We start from the raw sequence: 22,671 nt of genomic DNA, 5'->3' as shown, positions 1-22,671 counted from the left end.
TGTTTTTATTACAACCAAAGATGAACCGTAGTCACGACTATAAAGGAAAGCTTAGGTGCAGTATTAAAGCTCACATCCAGGACCTCGCACTGTCAGGAACAGGTCTAGGCCTCAGCGCACACCCTAGATTAGTGTGATTACAGCGCGAAAAAAAATAAGAATGCAAGTTTCACACACAGTTGGTAACCTGAAGCCTATGTGCATTCCCCAAATTAGCGTGATGCCAGGATAAAAAAAAATAAAAGAGAATACCAGTTTCACAGCGCATCAGTAGTCGGGGCAGGAGAACACGCCTCTTCACCAAACAGGACACATTTTTCACACAATAGTGGCCATTTACCAATCACAGAGATTATTCCAAAGTTTCAGATAGAGAGCCCTTACAAACTGACGTGAGAACTCAACAAGGAGAAAAAGATCTAAATGAAAAGTAAATGATTACCTGTGGCAAAGACGACTTAGCACTTCATGAAAATAGTCCAACGCACCACCGATTTTTGTGAGCAATGCAGTACTTCGACTAAATGTTGCGATTACGGCACATGTTGTGCTTTACATTGCTCCTCACCTTCTCAAATCTTAGCACTACCCCCAATTTAAAGCATCCCATGCTGCTTAAAGATAATTATGGAACTAAATAGAGAAATGATTATAGAAAATAAGGAAAAATTATTAAATTCCTCAACATGACTGGGCAGTAGGGGGAAACGAAGTGGCATGTCCAAGAGATGCATTCCATAATGGCGCCAACAACCTTTTTGTTACTGAAAATGAACCAAAACTTACTAAAATGAAAAAAGTGTGCTTGTGGTGATGCGCGGCGGGAGATCATTTGCAAAGGGTAACTAGTCCAACATTTCAACAGCTGCCTGTTGTATTGAGGTTTTAAGCAGATACTAATGGAGTGACACGGAAAGTATACATTTATGTTCAAGTAAAAATTAATACAATACTTGGCCAGCAGGGCAGAGTGCAAAGTTCAATGCTTTAAACGAAGATGTCTCTGAAGGAAGAATCGCTATTTGTGATTCCAAACATCGCAAAACTTCAGGAACGGATTTTGTCACAAAGGAGGGTATTGTAAACCTCTCAATTGAAACGAAACCCGAAATGCAGTTGTCTTTAAGATAGACGTTGTTCACACATTTCTCCTTTAGATGAATACTTTTGCAACCTTCTGTTTAAGTTACAATGTCACCTTTATTGCCTGAAAATCTGAAAAGCACTGCAAAGCACCAGCTGCAGCTCTAAATACATTTGTAAAATAAACTATTCTGGTGGAACACACTGTGAGTCATAATAAGATCTTTTGGTTCCTACAGAAGGTCCTTTTGTGGTGGAGGTTCTAAAACCATGTCTTTGTCCTACCCTAGATTTCTATGAAGTACAATTAATTTGTGCATATATTTATTGCAGGTCTATTAAGCTGCCTTTGTCACATAAGTACCTTAAACCAATCATTGCTTTTTAGCCAAATGCTACAAGAGTTGATGGGTTTATAGTTTCACATTTCTCTACACAGGTACAGGGCCGTAAATCCAAGTATGCCAAGCTGAAATAGTTAAAAAGACAATACTAGATGCGGTGTAGTGTTCAGCAAGCGAATGCCAGCTGGCAGACTGGGTAGATCCTAAACACAGAATAAACTCAAATCCTCTGAAAAGCGGCAGAAGAGCATGTGGAGTCAGAAGGCCGCAGTCTAGCTTACCTTTGCAGTTCACCTAGCTCCCCGTTGGGTGAAGAGGTAGTGCTCTGCCGCAGGAAGTTCTGCTTCAGGTTGAGATGAGTGAGATCTTGGCTGTAGAACAGGTTGGCGGGCAGGTGCTCCAGACTGCAGCAAGACAGGTCTACGGAACTAATACGTTGGGAAGCCACCTTAAAAAAAGGAAAAACATTCAATGGTAGGTCACAGCATTAGAAAAATAAACTTTGTTCCACAAAGTAATGCACAACAGTATAATGTTCAATTTTGGGGAAAAGAATCAAGTTTGCAATTACAATGTTCCTAAAACTGCACACCAGGGCCACATAAGATCTCTAGAAAATGTGGTATCAAATGTACAAGTCTGTTATTTATATAACGTAGGTCTACTTTATACCTTGTTTTTATTAGAACTCAAAAGTCATTCAAAATTGTAGATTAACATTACAGTTTAAAAAAGATATCCCACACATTAAAAATCACTATGTACACGGTCGATGAAGTTGCAACAGCAACAAGCATCAATTACTCTTTTTAGCAATCCATTATCATTGCAGAGCAGGGGTGAGGCCAACTAAATATGTAAAACTGCTCATGGTGGGGAAAGGGGAGACTGTAAAGCAAAATAACAAAAACGCATTTATTCAACATAGGAGGATACAAAATAAAAGGAACAGTTAACTCAAAAGACGTTCAGCTAATCAATAATCTGTTTCACTGTGACTATTTATCACCAAAAATTACTAGATCCATAATGCACTGGGGCTCGATTCAAATAAATCCAGCCCACAAACGAACGGCCATTTTGATTGAGACCTCGAGAAACACAGTTGCTGAGAAAGCGCTTTTGGAGAAGGTAATTCTCTACTCTAAAGGTGCCACTTTTGAGACAAAACTTGAATTTAGTTTGAATTTCCAATAAGCGTCCCTTTCACTTGACAGGACCGCGAGTGCTGGGAACACATTGAATTCAAGAATAAGGAAGCATTTACAAGGTAGGCTCTTGCTGTCACTCCATAGTGTTCACTAATGTAGATGAGGACCCACCCCCTCCCCTTTTTTCAAATTTACTTACATGCGCTTACTTTGCCCTTGCTAGGAAATAACGCGGATGGTCATATTTCACAAGCCACCTCGCCGGTTGGTGGCAGACACAAGGTCAGTGTTGGTTATGAGTTATACCGCCTATTCACTTATTCATTAGGCAACAATGTAAACTCTCAGCCTTATTCAATCAAACCCTGATTTTTCAGATAAAATCGCCTGCCTACAGAAAACGATTGATCCCTTTGGTTCCCCGCACTCTGACAACAAGTCCTACAAGCCTTCTCCACCCCATAAAAAGAGCCTGGTATGTAGAGTCTATCCATGCACAAACTAGTAGTATATGTAGCAACTTTAGAATAGAGGCTTTCATTTAATCAAAATAGTAAAACGCTTTTTTCTTTGCATCTTTCAGACACAAAGAATAAAAGCCCTGATGAGAGCCCAGGGACGTTTGTCCTGGTCTCGAAACGCGTCAGCAGCTTTGGTGGAATAGAGCATTATTAACAAACAATACTAGGATTAGCCAGTCAAGACATTATCAATTTCGAGTCATTGAGTTGACCATATTCCCCATTCTTTCGATTTGTTTCATTCATTGATTCTATATGTATATGATATTGGTGTTTTGTTATGTATTAATTTCTTTGTAGGATGTTTGATGTTTTATATATTATTTTGACATTGTTTCTATGTGTATCAAACCAATTGTACAGTGATGTAAATATTGAATGCACAGTCCGTTTCATTTCTGCCTATTAATGTTAAAAAAAGATACGTTAAAAGTCAATATAATTGGCATTGAATAAGCATGCCTGGTTGGAATGTAATAAATATTTTTCTAACCTAAAAACGTCTTTTCGTTTATGTAAGTGTGGTTTAGGCAATTTGTGTGCTTTATTCTCTTGTAAGAACAGCTTTTTTAAGAAGCCATTATGAGTTCCACTCCATGGACATGACGTCAGACTGCAGCAGTGCTTGAAATGAAAAATGAGGACGTGTAAGTACCCTATACCAGAGTACCTGCTTGTTTCTGAGAAGTTCTGACACTTTCCAATTAAAAGTATTGCACCTCTGCTGAGAAGTACAGGTACTCTCCCTCTCAAAATGAGGTGCAGGTAAATCAGTACCAGACAGTACCGGCCCATTTAAAGAACTGGACTGTACTAAACCAAGCAACCGCATGCATTCCAGTAATGTCAATTCAAACTATGCAATGATTACTGCTTATGCACAACAGAAAGCAAATAGTGGCATGTGACCAAGGAAGGCGGGGTGCAGGGAAGCTAGAGGCTTGGCTTTTAAGTTGGAACCACATGTAGGCCACACCGAGCTCAACAAATTGACGGGGGTATTCTGTGAAGTGGCTTTCAACAAATACGAGTTCTTAAGAAATATTCTCACTGAAAATGAATGAGCAAAAATGATCAACAAATAGCAGTAGGAAATGTATGAATGGGAGCAGGATGCAACATGCTGTACAGGTCGTAATGTAAGATTGAAGGCAGGTGAGACCACGAGCATGGTTGTGCAGGAGTCTGAATGGATGCCAAGAGTATGGTGACTATGGACAAGCTAGTAAACACTCCGTGGTGAAGGGTATACAGCTAAAAGTGGAATAATGGTGTTTCTAGATGGGGGCAATAGAGAGTTACAATGGTTCTAGCAAATACAATTTCCTAGCAAATGCTTCATCTTTAATGCAGGAAAGCACTTGTGTTCAATGCTCTTTCCCGCAGTGAAAAAGTAAGGAAAAGATTTTAGTACAATAATATTTTCAAGTACTTAATTATAAGATCAATCACAACGTTAAAACCTGAAAGCAATGAGCAGGGATCAAACAGTCCAAGAGATGGTGTCGGAGACAACATCATAACTTTCTGGATGAAAAGAGGACATAGGACAGGCTTTAGAAGATATGGAATGGGAGATAATCATAGAGCACCCTAGGAAAACCTTGAGAAACGCCAAATTCAAGTTTATTCAAACCATGATATTACACAGGGCTCATCTTACCCCACACAGATTAGACAAAATGTTCCCACAGACCCAACACCATTGCCCAAGATGCCCCTGCGAGGGAGCTGACCTAGCCCACATGGTGTGATCTTGCCCGCGCAGTTAGAGGCTACACGCAGGCAGTCACGCACAGGAACATACCTAATACTATGGACGAGTGTCTCCTGGGTCTCCATAAATCTTATTATAAGCACAAAGTACAATACAAATTTGTGAACCTGTCATTGCCCCTGGCAACACGGGCAATTACCATGCGTTGGAAATCCAAGAATCCCCCCCTCAGCAAATGTGTGGCACAGTGACCTGATCCGCTTGTGTAGTGCAGAAAGTGCGAACATACAGAGGAAGAAGGCCAAGGGTCTGCATAAAAATCTGATAGCATTGGAGTGGGACGTCATGTTGGAGGCCCTTAAAGAGCAAGACTTAGACTCTAATACCACCCCTCCTGGCTCGCAATAAAGAATAATGAGCAAAATTACTGTACCACCCTGAACGAAGTAATTGCAAATGTATGATTATGTACCACAAGTAAGTTAGAACTGTATGTGTAAGTTACATGTGAAAGGGCTGTTCAAAAAGTGCTGTTGGATCCTAAAACATGGTTGATATGTATATTCGGAAGCACTAAATGTAAACAGACGGACTGCAGGGAGTGGGGGTGGAGGGTTTTGTTGGGGTTTCCTGGTTTCATAGCAAATAGAAGCGCGTGGAGCTGTGCATTTATCAATGGATTTGATGATGGGAGGTATAAAAACCGAGACACGATAGTTACCATTGGGTGTGTAGATCACTTATAAAGAGCATATACTGACTGCACTGAAGTCACCTGTCTTCCTCTGTCATATTTAGCAGTAATCCATCGTGGCTTTGGGAAAATATGTATCATTTCACATAATTCATGTATTGCAACAGTTTTATTGTGGAAAAAGAAACATTGTTTAAAAAAATAACAACTTTCTGGATAAAAACGTAAAACTAAAGGGTCTGAATTGGAAGAGTATGTTTCTTTTCCGTTATATACTCACTACCAATATTATCAATAAAAACTGTTTCAATTCTTCCATATTCCTGTGGTTCTCAAAATTTCTGCCTTTGTTTATTTTTTTTATCAATATTTTTATTACCACTTTTTCCTCACCTGCTAACATATTCGATTTTTTAATTTTTTGCTACTGTAGTGGTACCTACCCCTGTCCACTTTGTCTACATCTTCTAAATATAGCAATTCCCCAATGGCCACAGGAGAAAGCCGGATCACCCCCATCACAGACCGCAACATGTTTAATAAGATTCATCAGATTTGTGCAACATTGAAAGGGCATGTTGAGTTTGTGCACGGAGTATTATATCTCACTCCATTCCATAGCGGAAGTACAGATTTACATCAGCTGTGAAGAATTCCCTTACTTTAGGTTCATAATTATAAATCATTAGATACCCTCTGGCTACAACCATGCCTATGCTAAAGAGCATATGGCCCAAGAAGACAGATGCTGCTAGGCAGCCTATGATGAAAAAAGTAGGACTACACCAAACCTAGGACAGTGGCGTAAGCCAGCACAGTAACTTTCGTGGTTCATAAAACTCGAGTTGAACCTAGAATTATTTTTACAAGAGAGCAGAGATATGTGATTCACCTGGAAAGGGACCCAAATACCCAAAGGGACGAGCAAATATGAATAGTCCCTCTCTTTGTGGGTGTACTGAATGAGCAGCAAGCAGGGTGAAAGGTATCAATGATTCAATTTAAATGTGTCTGTACTTTAGTTGCAAAAGATATGGCTGCAGAGGTAATGTACCCCTGATTTGTTTAAGCTATGTTTTTAGGCCAAGCCTGGGCAGCACATGAGCTGCTCTGCTAGGTAGGCTGTATTCAGGTAGGGACTTGAAGCTCCGCCCACTCTCCACCCATAATTTTCATTGGCTTGTGTCACTGTCCGCAGTGAACTGTGGCTGTTCGTTGGTAAATAGGCTAAGTAGTGCCTCCTTAGTACCGCCTTGTCTCATTTTGTTACCTCCCATGGCAATACCCCGTTACATGTGTTGTTACTTGGTGGGCTTTAATTACAGCATCCGAGCACTATTTTCTCAAATAGCTTTGTCATGCCTGCTGTTGCAGGCAGGACACGCTCTCTCCGAACTCTTTAAATACATTATAGAAGGGGCACTGAACGCATTTGCAATGCAATAGGTCTCACTTTTGCAAGAGTTTAAGCTATTCGCATTGTAAATGACAATGTCTTTTATTTATCAGTTTTAAAAATAACACATCAATAAAAGGCAGTTAGCGCAAACTCTCGTAAATGCGAGACCTTTTGCATTGCAAATGCTTGTTTTATTTGTTTGAGCATGACACGAAAAACCCACCAGTTTCAGCATACAAATGTAAAACAGACAATACTCAACTTCGGGTTCACTGGTATCTTTGTCTAGAAACCAGAATTTTAATTTAACCTGGCACCACTAAATTCCCTAAATCACATGTCGACCACTAAATCCACCCAATAATGTCTTTGTGGAAAGTAAAAAAAGTAAATCTGCACCCTCAAAAAAAAGAGGGCTGCATAAATGTCATGACAGTGGATAACCCAGTCTCCCACAATATCCTGATTAAGGACTCTAAATGGTTCAGAAGGTCAAAGCTCGTTGACCACTGGTGCCGGGCACGTTAATTCACAACCACCAGGCTGGCTCTCTTCACTGGCTCCCAGTCATGGATACGGAAACCTTCAGAGTCCTGTGCATTCCCTGCAGAGAAAGCTTAAGCTTTCCCTCAGTTTCACAGAGAAACTGTGCAGAAATAAATATGAACTAGAGGAGCAAGAAGGTCAATTTATTTATTTATTTATTTAAGAAGCTTATAGAGCGCAGAGCTACCCCCAGAGGGGGTGTCCCGGCGCTACAGATTACATACCAACAGAGAAAAGAAAGCTGCTTTATGAGGTAGTAAACAGCCAGGTCTTGAGTTTGCGGCGGAACACTAGCTCTGACTCAATGAACCTAAGATCCAGTGGGAGGCTGTTCCAAAGCTTGGCAGCAACAACTCCAAACGTTCTGCCCCCGCTCCTGACACGGCGAAATCTAGGTACCACCAGGAGACGTAGGCTGTTTGATCTCAACGATCTGACAGATAAAGATAGTTTGAGGCTCTTACTCAAGTAGACCGGGCCTAGTTCGATGAGAGCACGGAAGGTAAGGATCAAAGCTTTGAACTGGATGCGGCGGGAGATGGGAAGCCAGTGCAATTCTTTCCGGTAGGCTGCTACCGAGTGGTGGAAAGGGATATTTCCGATCAGTCTTGCAGCTGCGTTTTGCACAACTTGTAACCTTTCAATAAGGTAAAGGGGGGCGCCAGCATAAAGACTGTTGGCATAATCTAAATGCGACGTGATCAGGGCATGGACAATAGTCTTACGGGAGTCCAAAGGGAGATAAGGAAAAATCTTCCTGATCATGGAGATGTAACCTTATTGATCTGGGCCTTACTCAATGCACTTAATTGTATCTCGGAGTAATCCATTAGCATAAAGGTTGCAAAACTTTCACACTGTGGCAAAAAATTCCTCTTCATGTTATCAGACATCTAACCAGGTCTGCTCTAGAACTTTGTTTTCCCCAACAGACTGACACATTCGACAACTTCTTTAATTTCACAATATTTTATTGGTTTTCACAACTTCAATTTAGCACCATGGGTGTTTGCAGTGACAACATACCTTAATGGGTAAATGTGTGGTCTATCGCATAAAATCATCATTAGGTGTTTAAATGAATATTGGCAGTCAGGAGTCTGAGAACGAACGAGCTCTTTCACAGAAGAATGAATGTAACTAACGAGCATTAGCTGGTTTTGAATAATCAAAGAATGAAGAAAACCTGATCAATTCCTCTCCAGAGACACAGGATTCCATTGGAGTCTTGACTTGCACTGTATTTCTCACTCTTCACTGCCTGATCGTGACCAATTTCAAAGCTCATCATCCGTAACGCATTGCAGAGTTCAATACACACCAGCTTTTCCTAGACCCATACATTGTCATTGTGCCCCCCTCGCCGACTCCTACCGATAATCAAGGTCAGGTTTCCGAAACAGAACGTTACAGCTATATATGAAAATGTCAAATTAAGAGGTAAAAGCATCTGGAGTATGGATGCACTCCCCGCCCCACAAACACTGTAAATTCGTGAGGAGCACTAGTTTGTTCTGCAGAGCCTCTTTCACCATGACCTGTTTGCTAAGGGGGTATTTCATGGAAAAAAAAGCGGTCAGATTACTGAGGAGGAATACATAGACTGACTGTGGCATAAAGAACTCTAATCACCTGTCCCGATCATTTTAAACTAAGCTCTTTCCAAGCAAAAAATCTTCTATCAAATCAATTTTATTTTTAAAATAGTAAATATGAATATATTTCAAAATATTTAAGCACTCTAGCTGTAGGTAAAAAAATGTATCTTGGCCTTCAAGTCAATGGGAGATACAAAACTTACTTCTTGACCCAATCAACCCCCTGGCAGCTCCTAATGGACATTGTCTTATCTGTGATCAAGTATCCTTTTTGTAGTTAGAGCAAGATTAGCCAATGCTGCAACCCAACTTAAATAAAGGACCTAACTTTCATTCCTTTTAAGTCTTGCAAAATTATGCAAACTTCAGGGGAAAAAATGACTGCTGGAGCTCTTTGGCCTGCAGCAACTACTTTAGCCTTTACGAAGATATTTCTGGTCAAGGCATAACATGGCTTGATGCATGGAACAATGCATCTCAATAAGTTCTTTGGACAGCCTTTCGTTTCCCCTTATTACAGTTCCAATGCAGGCGAATAGTCATACAAAGTATTTGGATTGAAACGATCTGCACAGCTCTCGGAGCTACTTGGGCTTGCAAGTCCCCAATAATCTTTGGGAAATAATGCAAAATCATCATACAAAGTTTCAAGATCACATGTTCCAGTCTTTGATGCCATATGGGACACTCACAAGTCCCTGAATGTTCCAGTACTATGAGACTAGTGGATGTATCTAAGCTCCCCACTGTGCTAATAACACATGCTTAGCACAATGCAGCACTCTACTGAGCAACTAAAAGGATTATTTTGTACAACCCCATACAGTCTCCCGTATCCTCTCCACTAAGATGCCACAGTGATCAGGAGGTATCTGCAGAACTTTCTCTTACTCCGCTGCCCCCTATATTTCCACCCAATACTCTAAAATGTGGAGGCAGCTCAGGAACATTGGAGCAATTTATCCCACTTTGTTAAATGGAAACAGAAGTGCTAATGTACAAACAAAATCCAGGTTGCTAGATCGGTCAAGAGAGTCGTCCTATGTTCTGGGTAAAGTGGGGCGTGACATATCCAAAACTGCTTATGCCTTCCTACCCACAAGTGTGAAAAAGGCACTTTAATCTTTTGCGGCCCCAACGAAGAATCCATGATGTACTCTGGGAAATGATCCAGGTCACTGGCATATTACAAGTCAAAATATAAACCAGCACCAGCAAGTCATCTGCACCCTCATCACTATGCTATACAGGTAGAAGCCCTTGTATAGAAGAGTCTGACCTAAAGATACCATCTATCTTCCAGATGTACAGATGGCAGAGGAGCTAGAACAAAGACAGGGGATGTCCTCCCCAATTGAAAGTGCATTCATTTGTAATGATATATCACAACACAGGGTGAACGCTAGCCAAAGATAGGTCTGAATTTGAGGCCAAAGCCAGATTCACCAGAGGTGATCAATGGAAGGACATCTGGTAATGCCTGCAGAACAGCAGTAAAGGCAGAGCTAGGGGTTCTTGTTGGAGCGGGCTGAGTTAATTCAGGATCAGCTAGAGTCAAAGACCTACCAACGTAAGTTCAATAGAAGACCCCACCAGCTTAATGGGGCCAGAAGGCATGAAAGAGGGAGGCAGGGCGAATTTGAAGATTTGCAGCAAGCCCTCCTTAAACAACGCACCCTACTGAGGAGCTGATGGATGACCCCAGAACCCAGAATAGGAACTATACTCCATATTCAACATCGGATCTGAAGAGGAAGGCAAGGTCAGTATCAGATCTCTGGAACGCAGAAAACCCGACCTTTCTCTAGTGTGAGACTAGATGTCAAAGACTAATTTACCTTTCCTATGCTTCTTTTTTTACTCTTCTTTTGACTTACCTTATGAGGGTGATCTAGGTCGGGATTGACCCCGCTTCTTATGTTCGATTTCATGAAGTTTTGCTTTCAATAAATAGGGGCGTAATTCTCATAACACTTGGAGAAATGTTTGGTGTCAAGACACCACAGGCAGACAGGGTGCGGGTCTGTGATTGTATTTTCAGCACACACAATAGGATTTAAAATATGGCTTCTTCAGAAGCAAAATCATTGCAAAGTGCTAAAATCTGAACCCAAACAACTTTGGACCCACTTTGAAGTACATTTAAAAAGAGGAACTGGCGCCCGTGCACAGAGGCGTTGCCTAATTATGACTCTGTCTCATGAACGGAAGCAACACTCAGTTTGACAGAGCTACCTGCTGGCACCTGGAGCTACTTCAAGACCTTCCAGATCTCAGGTGATTCATAACATGTGGAAATCTCTGCTTGGAAGTATCTGCAAAAGAACAGCGTTTTTAAATAACAGTGCATCCTTCACCTGAAATCTCTTAAGTTGCAGTGAAATCAAACAATCAAAAGACGTGTTCTGAGCCAAGCTTACTTTGACCACTTGATACTTCATGACTAGCACCTCATGTAGAAAGTGCACACCATTCTTTCATGCGTAGCATGTCACGTGAGCACTACTCATTCTCTTTCAAGAGATCTGCAAAAGGGCTTGAAATTAGAAATGGACAGTTTTAAAATTGTACAATTCATCTAAAAAAATATCTTCAATCCTACAGTGATAGGGCTGCTCAAATGCTAAGCTTCAGTCCCTCTCACTGTTGCAAATCAGAACGGTCTCGCAAGCCATGCAGCCTTTTAATTCTCGAGCCAGCTCTTCCATGACCCTGGGTGTGCCGGCTTTCCCCAGGGAGGATAGGGCGTGGATCTCCACAGGGAGACAAGTAATCAGCAAATCTGTGCCTGCTCATCCACTCCACCCTCCTGCTGGAACAGCAAACTAGCTGTAAACAACTTCCACGTACAGTGCACCGTTAACTGGCCTACTTCACGTTCTCCGTAAACAATAGTGTCCCATGTTCCACTGTGAAAGGTAGTGTGTGGGTTTAGTTTTTCAATAGGCATAGTCTCTAAACAGATTTCCACAACTGGCGTATCTCACAGTTCTTTTGTTACACAGGATGAATGACCTGGTGATTACTGCCTAAAGTGCCACAAGACCATACCATAGCAGAATGGGTGCTACACAAACATTACGCAGCACAGATACCCAGCTCTTCCATGTTCTTAAGATGGAGTGCTATATTAGGTTGGCGCACACAACACACCATTGATTTAACAGAATTTGGGCATGAACCTGCTCCGATTCATAGCCTAGATCCTAGTGATGGTATAAGTTGCTACCAAAGCTATTCTGAGCTCTCCAAATTTGAACAAAATACATGTTTATTGCCCAACTCTTGTTACATTGCTGTCATTTATTTGCATACAGCGTGTAGGTGGCATCTCAATAACATGCAAATAGCAGGACTTTGCTGAACACAAATAAAGCAGTGTCAGAATATACAAACATTTCAGGTCACTTTTCTGCCTTAGGGTCTTCGAGATTCGAAGAGGATGCACAAAAGACAGGGTATTCATCAACTAATTCATTTTGATCCTTCAGTGCTAAGCTTTCAGAAGTGATCAGTATTACCTATTGCTTCTACCTGCGAAACTATCTTGAGTAGTCTAAAAAGCACTCAAAAGATGCTGTGCCAAATACTGTTTCCACAGCTAGGACGAAACATTAAACCCTGCTAGCGCAAACATGTTACTCTACCTTCTCTTTCCATGCAGGTGGTGTCCAGTCAGCAAATGCTGCCCAGCCTCCAGCAGCTACTTTTAGCCCAAGCTCATCAATTTTTCATTTTAATCTTTATCGTCATGGAAGAAAAATATTCCATACATTGAAATACAGCATCATGAACTTATTTTACCAACTCACATTAGCTGCTAATTGCTAGAAACTAAATTCGTAGAAACTAAATTTGTACACACTGTATTGAGGGTGAGAGATTACCATAAAGGGAACAAAGCCAGACTCAGATCGAGCCTTCTAATTTTTCGAAGAGCAGCTCTTCACTACAATGGTAACTGCAGCTCCTTTCAGCGACCCTCAGATTTGTTTTCGTTCTATGCCATTTGATATTCTTTGTACTCTGACGTGGCCAGTGTAGAATGATACAATGCCTCTTCAGTTGACGGGTCATCTGCAAGAGCTTTCTCTATAGGACACAGCGGGCATTCTTCATCAAGTACAGATGGGTTCTACTTCAAGTTCTTCACAAACCGGGTGAGCAAACAAACTGTGATAATAGCAGAATGTGACTGCTATGCTGTAAATGTGTTTAACCGAAGACTTGTCATTCCACTGAAAAGAAGCATCTCTCAGACATGCTCAAATAACACTGGTCTTGGGGGACTTCTCACACCGGAGTTAGAAAGCAACCTTGACTGCAACAGGTTTGAGCATTAGCAACGCTCATGTCAGTTCTGTGGTCTCATACAACACGAAAAGTCCATTAAGGTTTGGGTTATGCCAGCATCATATCAGAGGGAAAAAGGCACAAACTGATGAGATCTGGATGTAATCTGCATGTAACATTTTGTTATCCCAGCGAAATGAATTCTACTCATCATTCAGGTGATCGAAAAAAGATGGTGGAAGTTTCACACCTCAGAAGTACACAAGACTCCAGTGAAGAGAACTGCTTTTTGAAACAGAAGTACAAGGATCTAGAAATACTTTTTATTGGAGTGTTTTAATTCCAGGTCACTTGGTAGCTCATCAGTCCCGAAGAGATGTTGTGTTCCATCTATGGGCTTATCTCCTACCATTGGTAAACTTCAGCATCACTCTCATTTTCTTTGATGCTATTAGTCGTGTTATGCGGGTGTCATTCCCTTTCTTGTGTTCAAGTCCATGTCTCCTTACACTGCTCCCAGTTTGCGGAGCAATTTTCTTTTCTTTGTTTTGAACATTCCATAGGAGTACGTGTGCTGTCCAGCCGCCCACCTTGGACCAACACTAAAATGCATGTACATAAATTAATGCATTTCTTGAAAAGTTGCTAAAACACGAAAAGTGCTTTTATTTTTACACAATCTAATGGTATTGGAATGCTCGCTCCATCGTCCCTCTTGCCGTATCGCGAATACAACCCAATGGTATTGGAGCGCTTTAAGTGCTCACCAGTTACACTGCACAATGACATTTGTTTTTGTCGTTGATCTTGCTTCGATTAAGATTTCTTTTTTCCCCGTTGTTGCTTGACCATTCCCCTTATCAACGCCTGCTTGACTGCATGGCCTGTCTCCCACTACCAACCTCATCCACGCTTTTTTCTTTTCACAATCAGATGGTATTGAAGCACTTGTTCTGCCATCCATCTTGCCATAGTGCTAACTCCAGCCAATGGTATTGAAGCACTTTCAATGCTAAACAGTTACATTACACAATGACACATTCATTGTCATAGGCAGGGGGAAGCGCAAGTGATTTGCCCAGAATCCCAATTTATTCAGCCGACCCAGAGATTCGAACTTGGTTCCAATGTCGGTAGCTCCAGCAGTTGCACCATATCCTCACTTCACTACAAAGCTCTTCAACTGTTTCTCACTATCACGTCCGCATTTGTTTAGCAAGACCACATCAACGCTGAACCACCACTGGCAAAGTCAACAGATCTAAGCAACGCCCGAGCTACTGGCCTAGTCAATTTGCTTGTTTTTAGCCATGCTGTCAAGCAGCACATCTGCTGGTCACCATGGCTGAAAGTCACTGAAACATACTATGATGCAGCCAGCTCAGGCCACGTCAGTGTTTTTTAATGTGTTAGGAGGGGCAGGACAATAAACTCAACATGAGGGGCAAAGAAACTCTGCATCAGCTCAACATCCTGTGATTTTGGGCTTTCAGTAATTTTCAGCCATGCTGAACAGCAGATGCGCCGCTAGACAATATGGCTAAAAGACATTCACATTGACAATGCTAATATCTTGGACATAGCCAAGACCTATTGGTTTTGCCAATGCTCGTTTAATACAGTGGCGTTCTATGCATCTGAGGACTGCAGCCTGGCTCAGGTTGTGGCTCGTATTTCATCTAGCAAAACTAAAGCATCTCCTGGAGCCTCTGAACTTGGCCAGTAGAGGTAGATTACAAAACATGGATAGGAGTATGTAGGTTACGTGTGACGCTGATTGACAAGGTGTGAGACTGGGTTAGATAGAAATGTCAGAAGGCAAAAGATGGACATTAAGCAAATAAACACGAAAACAGCATCAAGTGCAATTTTCCTTGAGGCCAATTTATTTAGCCAAACTGTGTAAGCCCTATGCAACAGAACTTATCTATTGGTGCATGCTGCCCAGTGCAAGTTGGTTTAGCCTCAAATTTACAATATGAAAAAGCACTGGGGGTCAAGTCATTAGGACTTTCTACTTCCTATTATGTTGAATGATATTAAACAGCAGCAAATACCAAACGGCAAAATGCCACTGAGGTGTCTTTTGATTTGCTTGTAAGGAAGCACTTGTTTGACTGAAATTGACAAACAATAGGTTTCTGCAATTCAGATCCTTCAAAGAACAGCAAAGAAGACTACTCAAGACCAGACTGAAGGAGTATTAGCTAGAACTTCCAAAGACATAGCGGGGGAGAATTGGTGGATTGCAGACTTCATGAAGGGTAAGGTTCCAACACCTGACACTGCGTCCACCTCAAAACCAAGGTGCTAGTAAAATCTGAATGCAAGCTCAGTAAGACTGCCATCTGTAGGCTTTGTTGTACAATGTGCCAGCCAAGAGATGTCTCAATTTTAAGAAGTGCATGTGGACTACAGCAGCATCTACACAACACAAGGGCGGTATGCCAAACGGATGGGCAATCCTGTACACATAAGAGGCAGTGCCATTAAGAATCTGAATAACTGCAAATTAACCAAAAAGGGTTAGTAAGCTGAACCAACAATAATTGGCAAAGCATTGGTCTTGCCTTCGGGATCCATTGGCTTTTGCAGAGACCAGCTGCATCATTTTGTAGACAGACGCGCACACACACACCACACATGCTCGCCTACAAAACGGCACAGCCACTTATTTTCCCTTTCTAGCTTTGATCCGAGTTGGATCAGTAAAGTGAAAAAAAACTACCAAAATATATATAGATAGTGTGGGCTGGTACAAAATATTCAAAGATGACCGCCCAGGTGTACACATGTGCACGCACAGACAGCTCTCTGAATGGTTTTAAAGTGCACTTAAAGATGGGCGTGGCTTGCAGTGCCCTTGCAAGATGTGGCACATTGCAAGATCTAGCACGCGGCAGTGTCCAGGGAGCTGCCAAGCACTCACAAAATCAAATAGTTTAAAAAGGAAAAAGTTATGTTAAAACAATATAGACATTGACCCACTAGAAGCTTGCACTGAAGGAGTCTACTATTGACTTTGATGCACACAGATAAGATAATAGCTTAGGTGCGCTGACCTACTGCCCTATGCTATGGTGGGCGGAAGCAGAATGTGAACACTAAAACAGACCATCGGATGAAGAAGGCAGACTACAAGACCCATGTAGGAATTTTATTTTGGTGTATTTTTTTATTTTTGATAAAACATGTCTCTGCTAACATCAGACCTCAAAGGCAGTTTGAGACATATAAATACTACTAAGTTCGAAGTTGCAATTAAGGAGAAAATAAAAAAATCCACTTAACATCAACGGTCTGCTTTGTCTATGTGTACAAAGCAGTCGGTGGTTCATTTCACAACATTGCCAGGCTAATCTGATTTGTTAGCCTAGTGTGCACCTATGCCCTTCGGTTTACCAACTTAGTGATTTAACAAGCATTTGAAGAGACCGTTCCACTTGTTAATCAAAGACTAACATATTAACCCTAATCAATTTATTTCGGAAGCAATGCAAGGTCATGCACTGCATGGGTGTACTAAAAACAAGTGTTACATAAGCAAAGCAACATGATTTCGCAGTCTCTAGATTACATGAGAGCATGAGTTAGTGTTTTTTATTACAAGTTTTACGGCAGAGGCCCATCTGATTAACTTGTAGCCGATTGGCTAACGTTTTTGTTTCAGAAATTAGATATACAAAAAGGTAGTGTGTGAAAGGGCCTTAAATACCAACAAAGAAGCACTTCAGCAACCGAGTGTCTTGACTTTGAAACCCTGTGTGGTAAAAGCCGTCATGGAATTAGCTTCTAACCACCAAGTCTCATGATCTGGCTGCCCCAGTAATGTAAGGTGTGAATACGCCTGTGGATGGCAATCGTGCTTCTGCAATACTTCAGCCTCACCCTTCCCACCTCCCGCTGCCATTTCAGTAAGAAAAGAAATAAAAATATAAGCGTTTTGAGGAGATGGGGGAAGGAGCCTCGGTCAAGCGAGTTGTCGGACTTTTAGAGCTTTGCTAAATTCCACAGCTGGTTAAGAGGGTCTCTTTACAGGCGGCAAAGGGAACAAGCCTACAACATTCCCCGTTTTCCCCCAGTCAAAGAAAATTGCTAACTTGAGCACTACCACCTGTTCTTGAGCTGGAAAAACAGGAAACAAGCACTTGCAATGCAATAGGTCTCGCATTTTTTAAAGTTTAAGCTATTGGCATTGTAAATGACAATGCCTTCTATGTATCGGTTTTGCTAATTAACATATAAATAAAAGGCATTGTCATTTACAATGCCAACAGCTCAAACTCTTGTAAATGCGAGAACTATTCAAAGAAGGGGCTGCCAATGTCCCCGCTGCTCGGAAAGTGAAAGCGCGCATGGCGAGCTGAATGTTGAAGGAAAGCATGTCGTGTCTACAGTAGTAGACACTCATTAAAGAAAATAGTACTTACAGACTAAAAAAGCCGTACCATGTAACAACCAAAGTAAAAGGGCCAGTCCTCATGGGAGGTTACAATTGAAGACAAGGAGGGACTAACAAGCCTTTTTTTTTTTTTTTTTTTTTTTAAGAGCACTAAGTTTATTGACCGTTCATCTCCACAGCTTTCAGAGAATACCAGCAACAGTCCCTGGTGTTCAAACTCTAACATTCTGTAACGAAGGGACTGACATCATAGTAGGACATAGCATGGCAATATGTTAATTACTACAACATCTCCTTCCTTTAGTACTTACAGACTAAAAAAGCCGTACCATGTAACAACCAAAGTAAAAGGGCCAGTCCTCATGGGAGGTTACAATTGAAGACAAGGCGGTACTAAGGAGGGACTAACAAGCCTGTTAATGAATTGGAAGCCAGCATTTATGAAGGACAATGGCACAAGACAATAACAAATATGGGGGGCGATTCTATTCCATACTCCAATACAGCATGCTGCAGAGCATTTGCTGCCTAGGCTCATCCTAAAAACACTCCCTTAGAATTGGTGGGCTGAAAAAAGTCCCAAGTAGCCTTGCAAAAGTTCTGGGGAGTGCCTGGAAGACTGGGAAAAACTGCAAGCTGAATGGGGGTGGAAGACGCCAGGGCAAATGCCCCATGGGTCGAATTTGACTCCCCGCCTATAACCCTTTTCATGAAATGGACAATTGCTATGATGAGCACCGAAATGGTGATGCACAAGTCTTCTAGTAGAACCGCAATAAACTCTAGTGCTTAATTAAAACAAGAAAACAGCTTGAGCCACAACATTAACATTAAAATACCAGGCCTATCTTCGGCCAATTTTTTGCAGTAGATAAAGAGCAAAACAATGTTTTGGTCTCAGTGTGTCAGCATTTGCAAATACTTAAGCATAAACACACATAGACCTGCTTGGGCAGAACAGTAGAATGCTTTCCCAAATGTATTAAAACATAAACAAGAGGAATTGAAAGTGTGGCAGGACAGTAGATGGACTTAAACACAGTAAACCCCCAACATTGAAAAAAAATGTAAATCTAGTCATGTTAGGCGAGCATTTTCGAATTATGTTTTTTTTTTATTCGTGCCAGCACTATAACTTAAGTGCACTACTTTTCAGGTGGCTGTTCACATGTTATTTGACAGCCACTGTCAAGCATAATTCAAGACAGCCATTGGACGATGTGGGTTGACTTACTGACCCATGCTGTAGTGGTCAGAAGCCAAATGTAAATATTGATTATATGCATGTATTTAGATTATGAATTTACTGTAACACATTAAGCCAACATGAATTAAGTCTGCCCACTGGTTCAAAGCAGCTCGTCTTAACCTCCGTGCACACACACTATTGCCTTAACTGCTCAACATTTGAGCCTTAAGGATAATCATTAAAAATTCCATCTTCATCAATACCTTAATACGAAGACAATTTTTAGACTCGGGCAACATTTTTCTTGTAAACACACAATACAGATTTGAGTCGTTTTCGATAAGTTTCACATGGGTCTTTTAGAGAGTAATGCCACTGCTGGTTTTAAGTGCTATGAAACCCGGACTGATACTTTACACGCTAAAAGCCCACATAACAAAGGTAGCCTACCAGGCTTTGCCTGTGATGGAATATATTACAATCTACTACCAGATTTCACCCATCATACTCCAAATGGAGCCACAAAAATGATACCTCACAGAGCATTAAAATGACAGTACTTAATATCTAAACAATCTCCATCGTCTTTGTTTCACTGCACTACCCTGGTTTATTTTGTACTATGATTATTCCACTAGGTCATGCAATATTTGAAATCTCGATGAAGATTTTGGTGGGAACCAATATTATCACATGTCAAGTACTACAAATAAGATGATATTGCTTGGAGTGAGTCCACAGCCAGACAAACAGCTGTGCACAAGACCGAAGAAGAAGACATCGAAAAGTGCTACCAGACTATGGTGGACAATGCTAAAGTCAAAACAACTGCACATGCGAAATAAGAACAATCTTCCAAGTGGCTGGATTTTAAAACATTTTTGGGAAGAAGGTAAAATGGTCGCTTGGTGCCAATAGAAAACTACAAAAATATATTTATCATGTGCAATGCTTTAATGTTGAACAACTATTGATATACAACACTTTTTCAATACAGAAACGTTTGAAAATCTCAATGGACAACTTTAAGGTAAAATTAAACTCTGGACATCGTGAAATTACGGGAGAGCGATTAAAAGAAAATGAGACCGCTTGAAGACGTTAATGCGCACATGTTCAACACAAAACCGACAACGGTAAGTAGATGCATTTAAAGCAGCGTCTTAGATGCAGGAGAGAAGTTATGATTAGCACTATGAGGTATGCAGGTCACCATCATACGGTTCTGATCAAACAGCAGGGCCACAAGAGGCTGTCTATTGAGAAGGATTATCAAGGGGACAGGAAAGAAAACCTAGGAACTCTACTTGATAGGGAAAAGACATTTGAATTAAATAATCAGAAAATACTGCTTTGTTGGCTAGTAGTGCTGAGGAAATATAAATTTTTATGGTCAAGTAATGTTCCCTAACGTGTACCCCACCGTCTCCATGTACCAGCTTAAAGTGCATGTAACTTCCCTCCTGTGCCAGTTATGAAGACGCAAATACATTTGCGTCCAACGTTAACATGTCCTCTTTCAGACCCACCCTGAATGGGTTGAATATTCCGTTTCTAAGTATGCCATGCCAACGTCTTTTTGTGGTGCACTTTACACGTTTTTCAGCTCTGGCAAAGTAGGCCCTGAATTCTGCCATCGAGCCTTTTCCTGCCTTCTGACTCTGGAAGCCTCAGCCCAGGCTGTCTCTGTACCCGTGACCTCTGCCTTACTCCCTGTGCGGCTAACGGCGCTTAGCTCAGCCTGCTGCCTGCCAAGACTGTATTCAACCTTCAAATTATCTGTTCCGCTCCTCGAAAATGCATTCCTACCTACTAGTTTAAGTAAACATTCCCCCAGCTGCAGAGCAAAGGGCCCGGCCTCACTGTCTCCGTGCAAGTAATTCATAGCCTCTGTTACCATGGTAGGCCCATGCCCCTCGCATTTTCATGCAGACACTTAGGCGCTTATACACGCACTCGCAGTCAGTATAGAATAGCTTATGCCCCAGAGACCTTTTCCTTCTAGATAATATGGTTCCCAAACATCAGATATCAGATATGATAGAGGTACGAGTTGATCTGACATGCCAGACTTCTGTCTCTTTCCGCCAGTGTAAATGTCAAGTCCCCTGCACCCTCCGGTTTCACGTCAATCACACGTCATGCAGCTGCGCGCGCATCCAGGCCTTAGATTTCTGCTGACATTACAAGATTTTGCTTTGTTGCCACCCACTTGTGACACCTACCTATGACGTTTCTAGCAAACACCTCTATGTTCACGCCCAGTTCACGCCTTCTGATTACGTATTACTAACACGTGGATGCTGTTATCTTGTTTCTCTCAGCTGTTACGCCTACTGTATTGGTTTCTATAATGTGACTTAAGTATATAAGCTATGTATTGTCAATAAAATATTGCTCTATCCCTTCCTACACCCCAGTGGTGGTAGGAACATGATATCCGGTCTGACCATTCCTTTTTAAGGAATAAAACCCCTAAGAACTCTAACACCACGGACTCTGCCTCTTTCTTTCCGATTGAGTTATTATTGACTAAGTACTTACCTGCATAGAAATTAGGACGGTAAATCAAATATTTACCACATTATTCTGGCGCCCGAACAGGGACCCCTCCCCCACCCCACGCGCCGGTTGGTGCGTTGCAAGCTCTGTCCCCTGCCATCAGTTAGACGGAACTACGCGTACTGGCAGGATTTCCTGTATCTCCCTCTGGCCCACGGAGGTGACGAAGACTGCGATCAGCACCCAGACGAGGCGGTGAGGAGTGCGGAGGATCCCGACCAGAGCCTAGCCGAAAGAAGCAAGGTCCGAGGTGTCAAGAGGCCCACCAGTTTCCGAAGTATCCACGTGTCGAGTCGAGTCCAGTTCGGTCCAAGTCCAGTCGAGTTTTCCGAGGCCTTCTGATTCCGTGCTTCCCGGTGAGTACCATTGCTGGGACGTATCTAGACGGGTGCATTATTATGTATCCGGTAAAGACGGGTTTGGGTACACAAATTCGGTCTGCACTGTTTTAGACAGTGTATCTGTACTGTTTAGCAGTATATCCGTTATTCCAGTTCTTGCGCTGTTTTTAGCAGTGTATCTGTGCTGTTTAGCAGTACATCCAGTATAGGGGGGTAGTCATATATGTCTCAAATGTCTTTCATGTGATTAATGTCGTGGTATGAGTGACTGTTTTTAATGTGCATTATTGTGTTCTTGTGTAACTAGCTGTGTTCAGAGTTAAGTAGCAAGATGCCGTTTTTCAATAAGTTAAAGCAGATAGGAACTAGGAAAGGGATACTAGAGGAAGAAATTCCTATCCCCCCTAGGGACACTCCTGGAAATTTCATGTATCATAAGCATGGCTTAGATGCCATATTGTATCTAGATTTATGGGCCGATTATACTAAGCATCTAGACGAGAGACACAGATGGCCTGTTACCGGAACATGGGATGCTGAGTGCATCATGAAGGTAGAAGAAGCACTATGGAAAAAGAAAGCCAGACAATCTCAGAAAGACGCCATAGAATTTTGGCGTAAAGAATCACATAAACGTACTGAAAAAGCACTCCGTAGAGAAGACAGACATAGAGAAGAGTCAGATAAAGCCCGAGAAAACGAATTAGTTACTGAAGGGATCCGAGTAAAAGCAGAACAAGTAGACCGCGCACGAAACAATCTCGTAAATGGCATGTATCTTGTGGCAGAGGGTTCGCCTGAAGCCACTTCAGAAATACCGAAAGATCTGCC

General features: G+C 41.7%; 1 protein-coding gene across 1 annotated transcript in view; it reads right to left on the bottom strand.

Annotated features, from left to right (window-relative positions):
- The window catches only part of PHLPP1 (PH domain and leucine rich repeat protein phosphatase 1), a 479,370-nt gene that overhangs the window by 420,342 nt on the left and 36,357 nt on the right, over window positions 1–22,671 (bottom strand). The window contains exon 3 of the mRNA XM_086965387.1: window positions 1,709–1,875. Coding sequence (XP_086821513.1) covers window positions 1,709–1,875 — 167 coding nt within the window. The remainder of the gene's footprint in view (window positions 1–1,708; window positions 1,876–22,671) is intronic.

Source organism: Lissotriton vulgaris, chromosome 4_1, assembly GCF_964263255.1.
Source record: "Lissotriton vulgaris chromosome 4_1, aLisVul1.2, whole genome shotgun sequence".
NCBI lineage: Eukaryota > Metazoa > Chordata > Amphibia > Caudata > Salamandridae > Lissotriton > Lissotriton vulgaris.
This window is presented reverse-complemented; position numbering and strand designations above follow the sequence as displayed.